The sequence below is a fragment of the Hordeum vulgare genome, chromosome 4H (genome assembly GCF_904849725.1).
Source record: "Hordeum vulgare subsp. vulgare chromosome 4H, MorexV3_pseudomolecules_assembly, whole genome shotgun sequence".
NCBI lineage: Eukaryota > Viridiplantae > Streptophyta > Magnoliopsida > Poales > Poaceae > Hordeum > Hordeum vulgare.
Genome location: NC_058521.1, coordinates 251,385,319 through 251,392,117, shown reverse-complemented (window position 1 = coordinate 251,392,117; position 6,799 = coordinate 251,385,319). Strand labels below are relative to the sequence as shown.

Here is a 6,799-nt window from a genome sequence, read left to right as displayed (position 1 = left end):
GGCGTCAGGGGATGCCCAATCAAAGGCAAGGAGATGAAGTCATCGGTCGAGAGAGGCTTAGTTACCGTGATGGCGTCGAGCTCGGCTAATGTCGAGTCACCGCCAATGGCGGGCGTGCAAGTGACGGAGGGGCCGCTTGGTGCCGAGGTGCCGGTCGGCGTATTCTTCGCACACCTGGGTGCATTAATAAGGTCCAATGCCCGTGCCGGCGCCGGAGACAGCAATGGCGCCGGCGCCGGAGACACCAATGGCGCCGCCTGCATGTTGTGCGAGTTGCTGGCCGTGAAGCTGGGAATCGGGGGCGGCCCCTGTTGGCCGCCCGCAATCCACGCCTGCAGCCCCTCAATCAAGGTAGGCACAATGGCGGTGATCATCCCTCCCACTTGGTGTTGCACTAGCTCTTGGACCATCTCCGGAATCCGCGCCACTTTTGCCTTGAGTTATTGAACCTCGCGCAACTGGCTTTCCAAGTTGGTATTTCTCTCCTTTCTCCCACCAGCGTTATAGTATGACGACCATTTCGTGGACAAGCCTTTGCCGGCCACACGACCAGCTGACGACGGCTTACTGGACTTATCCTTGTTTTTCATTACGTTAAACCCCCTATTTAAATTGGTGTTCCAATATGAGCTCTGAGACGACCCCGCGCTACTGCTTTCAGTGTCCTGCGGAAGGAATGAACCATTTAGAAATTTGGCTTCATTAATTAGAATGCAACCATATGGAGCTAATTACGTGGGGTGTATTCCTTACCATAACAAGCTCAAGAGCCCTAGTCTTCGCATCCGTTGTAAGCTCCTTTGTTACCGGGTCCACCTTGTACCGGGCCCTGACATAGTTCCTGGTCTACTTGTCACCGTATTTCTCGAAGCGGGGTGGTAGGCCTTGCTCGGCACGCTCCGCGTCCTCCTTGTCCCATATAGGTTCCGCCACTCTGTAACCGCCGGGACCGAGTTGGTGGACCCCTAAGTTCAACTCCCGCATTTCTTTCCTCCACTGACTTGATTCCGCGGATGCCTTGCTCTCGCACTTGATCTTGAACTCCTTGTAGTCATCTTCACTGATCGAAGGATTTTTTTTTTGCCTTGATCTTCTCATAACTATCACCTTTGTCAATCATTCTCTTCACCGCGCTTCTCCAAGTAGACAGGGCCTTGCTCATCTTCGTGAGGGCGGCACTGTTCACTTTATTCCTTGAGAGGCGTGTGTTTGCGACGTCACCGGGAACTTGTATCGTTCGTGCAGCTTCATGAAGAGGAGGTTGCGCAAATTCCCTCGGTCCTTATGCCTTAGGTTCTCTGTGTTGATCGCGACAGTGCTCCGGAGAATGCACCCGAGCTGAACCGCGTACCCCTTGACTATTTCTTTGGGCGCCATTGGATACCCGTCGGAGTTCACTTCAGTAAATTCCTCCTTTACGGTGCTGAGCACGTTCGGGCGCCGGTCCTTCCGTTGCCTCTTCGATTGGCTGCCATCTGTGCGTGCGCTGCCATCATCATTGGTGGCATCCTCGGCGGCACCATCAGTGGTGTCATCCCCGACGCCACTAGGGGTTGTGTACTCGGGATCGGTGTCTTCTGCGGCGTCCTCATAGCGGTGAGGTTCTTCCTCCATCTCCTGGGACAGCTCCCAGAATGCCTTGCCCGAATCGGCGGCCTCATCGTTGTGGGCCATGTTTCGCTCTAAATAGGAAAAAAAATTGGTCAAAAAGTTGGTTATTGTCAAGGAACAAGATCATGGTCTCATCATTTAGGGTTTGTCGACATCGAGGCATCCTAAAAGCTAAGCTTTTATCATTTAAGGTTTGTCGACGCCGAGGCACCCTAAAAGCCTAAGCTTTCATCATTTAGGTTTTTATCGACACCGGGGCACCCTAAAAGCCAAGGTTTTATAATTTACGGTTTGTCGACGCTGAGGCACCCTAAATGCTAAGTTAAGTTTTCATCATTTAGGGTTTATCGATGCCAAGGCACCCTAGGTTGACTGATATATATGGGTATCTTCTAATAATATACCCTATCAAGAAAAGGGAAGGAGAATTCTAAGTTGGGCCTAATCACTTGGCTCTATTGCCACCTATGGTTTAATGCAGCAAGAATGAAGGGGCAGTTGATCCTACTTAATTAAGTACTAAGATACCCCGGGCCATGCATTAGTCGCAAGTACCCCATATGTCCTATTTTTAGCAAAGTCGTGCTAAAATTCACGGAAAATTTCAGCATGACCTTTGCTGACAATAGGACATATGGAATACCCGAATTTGCCGAAACGGAAGTTAATCGACATTCCGGCAAACTCAAGGGCCTCTAGGGGTACCAGCAAAATCATCACGACACGATGGTCGGAGACAAAACCCAGCAAACTAGCACCACAATGTGCCTCTACTTTCATATGGATGAAAAGGACATAGACCATATGGTCCTCTGCTTTCATATGGACAAAAATAGATCACCCAACAAAAAATCATCAATAGTTTAGCAAGTCTGTACCCTCAAGAATTAACATATAGCAATATTTATTGTCCCCCCATAACATACGGAAATCAAAATCAGCTCAACTTAGATGACTAGCTAACTCATTTTTCAGGTAGCATATGTAAAGAGGCCAACTCAAAATTCTGAGCCTAGCTAACTCATTTTTCAGATATAAGCTTGATTGTTTTCCATTGTACTTGAAGAACTAGCTGCTGTTGCTCCTCTGCCCGTGCTGCTCATGCTCTTCTTCCACTGATCCAAGTGACTGCTGTGCTGCTGCTGATTAGAACAATTTTGCTCCTCTGCACTCTGAAGAAGGTAACTCCGTCAGAGTATTATACCTGAAAATTAATGAAGTTGATTTAATGTTAAAATTAGGCATGCGTTAAGTATGACCTTTTGACAGTGCTAACCTGCAGTAAATCATCGTCCATAAAAAGCATACACAGAAAACATCAAGCTAGCACAACACACAAACTACATACATGAAACAGGAAGCAAACAATAAATGACTGAACCTGGGTAAATCTAAAGGGAAAGAACAAATGAGCAAAAAAACAAAGCATATTTGTAACTTTCGATATACATCAATAGCCTAATCCATAAGAAAGCTGCTATTTTACGGTCCTATGTTAGTACACAAAGCAGAAAGAATTTGGTGGCAGACAGAATATTTCAGGCTTCCCTTCACATATACGTAATGACAGTAGCATATACGAAATACATATACCTTCAAGTTTGGTACAAAGAAAACCCAATTAAGCAGCACCTAGATTCGACAGAAACAGCAAGTGTGCTTCTGACAAAGTGAGTCATTCTGGACAAGTGTTGACTGATCAGTGGGTTTCACACTATTTTTATATGTGATTATGATAGAGATATTTCCATCCCAGAATGCCACCCTCCTACTTTCATGCTTAGCTCCTTGTGTTGCTCCTCCTTAAAAAGTTCAGCAGTTTAATCATGTATATGAGTTATCTGGATATATCTTGTACTATTTGGCTTTGTCGTCTGAACTACCAAACCAACCAATATACACTCAGCAAATTAAGTTGTGGCTTGTTTGGATTCATCCTACCCTTTGGACCAAAACCATGCCGTTACAGTGTTTGTCCTATTGAACGTGTAATTGAACAGGAACTGCAGAGATAGCAATAACTAACTATATATGCTAACTAATCCTCGTTGTTTCACAACTACTGATAGTTTCGGACTATTCTATACATGTTGTTGTTCAGAGGCGGTTGGTTCTTATTCTACTATATATAATATTTGCATCTGCTGACCCCTACGGTATTGTTGGCGTCTGATCTTACAGGAACTCCTAGCGCTGAAGTTCGGAGCCTGTCAGCAGCTGTTATGTCCTGGCCCGTGGGTACAAACGGCGTCGTGGCAACCGCTTCTTCTTCACCATCAGCGGTGGTAGCGGCAGCCCTTGGTTCTGGGGGAGAGCGGCAAGTTGCTTCAGACATGCCCGCGATGATGGTGCAGGAGATGCCATTGGTGTGGACCATCGGGCTCCCCAATGGCAGGAGGGCTGTAGGCTGGCTGTACGAGTACAGCAAAGTTGACGACGTGAGGATCAAGTGTGTGTGCCATGGTAGCTTCTTCAATCCGGCGCAGTTTGTGGAGCATGCTGGAGGCGGCCAAGTCGCCAACTCGCTGAGGAGCATCCTCGTCAAGCCCCCGTATTGAATTTAGACCGGCGCGGCCCATCGCCCATGCATGCATGCAGATCGCCCAGCTGTTAAGCTTTATTACCTTCAAACTAGAAACCCCATCGTGAGAATGCATCTTATGTTTTACAGACATTGCATTACAGTACTTATTATATATCCTGAACTGAAGACGTGGTGGGAGATTTGCTCCTGCAGACAACTAAATAGCAACATAAAGACAGATTGAACATTGCTTGTTGCTCTGGTCATCGCTTGTTTCCTGTACTGTTTACCTGTGCTGTTTCATCTTCTAGTCTGTTTATAAATGAAGGAATAATCTCCAGTAAACTGGACATATTCAGCCTCGGTGTTGTGGTTATACAGATAATTGCAGGACGTACAGGCTACTCCAGAAGTGCTTAAACGACCTCCGATCAATTCACTAAGACTGTAAGAATTGCGTCTACTAATTAAGATAGCACTTTTGTATATTGTCACTGGTACTTGTCTGTTTTCTTCTATCTAATACACTAATCACTCGGTGTGTTCTGAATTGGCAGGTGCATGATAATTGGAGGGATAGGCTACAATCAACGGCGTCAGGGGATTTGTTGGAGTCGTATTCTGAGCAAGTAAAGACATGTATCGAAATTGCTCTAAGCTGTTTGGAGGCCGATCGGCAGGAAAGACCAACTATAGGGGATATTGTTAATAAGCTTACTGGGACAGAGACACTAGAAAACTATCATGAGGCATTAATTGACGAGGTATGATCAATAATTGCTCTAAGCTGTTTGGAGGACGATTGGCAGAAAAGGCCAACTATATGGGATATAGTTAATAAGCTTACAGGGACACTAGAAAACTATGATGAGGCATTAATTCGCGAGGTACGATCAACAATTGCTATAAGCTGTTTGGAGGCCAAGTGGCAGAAAAGGCTAACTATAGGGGATATTGCTAATAAGCCTACTGGGACAGAGACACTAGAAAACTATCATACCTTTGAAGAGCTTATCTGGACTTACTGGAAATGAATTGAAGAATTCTGAGGTGCAATCCCGAGAAAGAACTGCTGCATCCTTTTCCAGATCTTTTGGGAGGTTGATGATCTCGATGGCATCAAATGGGCATTTCTACACCAAGGATTAATTGCAGAGCAATGAGAAGACTAATCAGTAGAGCACATACAAAGACCATACAATTTAGTAGCTGTGTTGAAGTTGCAAGCACATATAGATATACCTTGACACAAATACCACAGCCAATGCACAACTCCTCAGAGATGAAGGAAACCTTTGACGCCGGACCAACTTCAATGCACAGCTTCCCTGTGCAACAAATTAACCAGTAAATTGTCATAATCCGCTTTAATCAGAATATGCCACGGTCTCAAAGCCGGAATGTACACAATCAGAATAAGCATCCATCAGGATACATTACAAAACGACACGGAAACTGTAGAGCTAGTGTACCCAAACAGAATAAGTGATACTCTACAAACATGCGCGCCAGTCGTCCTTGACAGACTACAATAAATATAATCAATCAATCAATCGGTGAGCCTACCATCTGAAATTTGTTCTGGGCATGAACATGGTCTCCAAAACACAACCTTTTCCTCACCACCAATTCAGATCGCGTCGTCAAAATATTTCCGAAGGCATAGTAATCTACTGTACGCTTTGACTTACTACAAGGATTAACAGCTGTGGAGTAGTGGTAGATCGGAGCAGATCGGGAGGAGCGGACGACGGCGGCCACAGGCCGCCAGCAACGAAGACGGACGGATGGGGTGGCCCAAGCGCGGCCGTACTATGGACGCCGGCGTCGGAGACGAGCGGACGGAAGCTGCGGAGCAAACCCTAGCGCCGCCAGAGCTTGGCCATGGTTGGGTCGAGAGGGGAAAATGGCTGCGTGGACGAGGGTGGGGGAGGGGGAGGGCGGCGGCGGCGTCTCCGTGGGCGGCGTCTCCGTGGACGAGGGTAGGGCGGCGACGGCGGCGTCTCCGTGGGCTGCGTGGACCAGGGTGGGGGAAGGGGTGGGCGGGGTCTCTGGACGAGGGCGCGCGAGGGAGGGCAGATCGAGTAGAGGCGCGCGAGGGCAGACGGGTCACGAATGGCGCACACTTAAATGTTTTTTTATAGTGACGGCGCGCATGTGCATGAAGTGCGTCATTAGAATGTTTTTTATAGTAATGGCTCATGTGCATGAAGTGCGTCATTAGAATGTTCTTTTATATAGTAATAGTGCATGTGCATGAAGTGCGCCATTAGAGTGTTTTTTATATATTGTAGATCATAACATTTGCCAGTCTATGTTAGAAAAAAGGAAATAAATTTGCCTATTTAGGCATGATACACTCATACATATATATATTCGAGCCTGTATAGAAGTGAAAATTGTTGCCGCTTAATTTGGTTAGAGATGCGATTACATCTTTGCCGCTTTAATTTGGTTGGAAGCACATGTGTAGAGATAGAGCATGGTATACTCTAAAACCAACGGCGCTTGTCCACCCAGTGTGACGTACGTCGAGTGTTGATGCATGGGTCACGTACGTACGGCCACTTTTCGCTCACGATCATGTCGATCAGATATTCAATAACAGGTGGTGAACGGGGGAGGGTGTGGGGGGTTGGCGGCGGCGGTGGAGCGGGGGAGGGT

The 6,799-nt window shown here is 46.8% G+C and overlaps 1 protein-coding gene across 12 annotated transcripts; it reads right to left on the bottom strand.

Moving 5' to 3' along the window:
- Window positions 1–2,446: 2,446 nt before the first annotated feature.
- Window positions 2,447–5,812, bottom strand: LOC123448470 (ABC transporter E family member 1-like). Of its 12 annotated transcripts, none has more exons than XM_045125381.1 (4): window positions 5,702–5,812; window positions 5,378–5,463; window positions 5,161–5,268; window positions 2,447–2,783 (listed from the first exon to the last, which is right to left on the bottom strand). In XM_045125381.1, the coding sequence occupies exons 1-4, from the start codon at window positions 5,702–5,704 to the stop codon at window positions 2,711–2,713; spliced, it is 270 nt and encodes an 89-aa protein (XP_044981316.1). In that variant the 5' UTR covers window positions 5,705–5,812; the 3' UTR covers window positions 2,447–2,710. The 12 variants fall into 12 exon arrangements, 10 of the variants coding, with proteins under 10 accessions (XP_044981316.1, XP_044981317.1, XP_044981321.1 ...); XR_006631781.1 differs by lacking the exon at window positions 5,702–5,812 and adding an exon at window positions 3,791–4,235 and having other exon boundaries at window positions 2,447–2,815; window positions 5,378–5,693; XR_006631782.1 differs by lacking the exon at window positions 5,702–5,812 and adding an exon at window positions 3,791–4,235 and having other exon boundaries at window positions 2,589–2,783; window positions 5,378–5,693.
- Between the last annotated feature and the right edge of the window lie 987 nt (window positions 5,813–6,799).

Bases quoted from the DNA above. Each gene is read 5' to 3' on its own strand.
- LOC123448470 (XM_045125375.1), bottom strand. From the start codon at position 4,147: ATGCTCCTCAGCGAGTTGGCGACTTGGCCGCCTCCAGCATGCTCCACA. The intron at 2,784-3,760 runs GTCAGCAGATGC...TACCTTCTTCAG, and splicing joins ACGCCAACAATACCGTAGGG to AGTGCAGAGGAGCAAAATTG.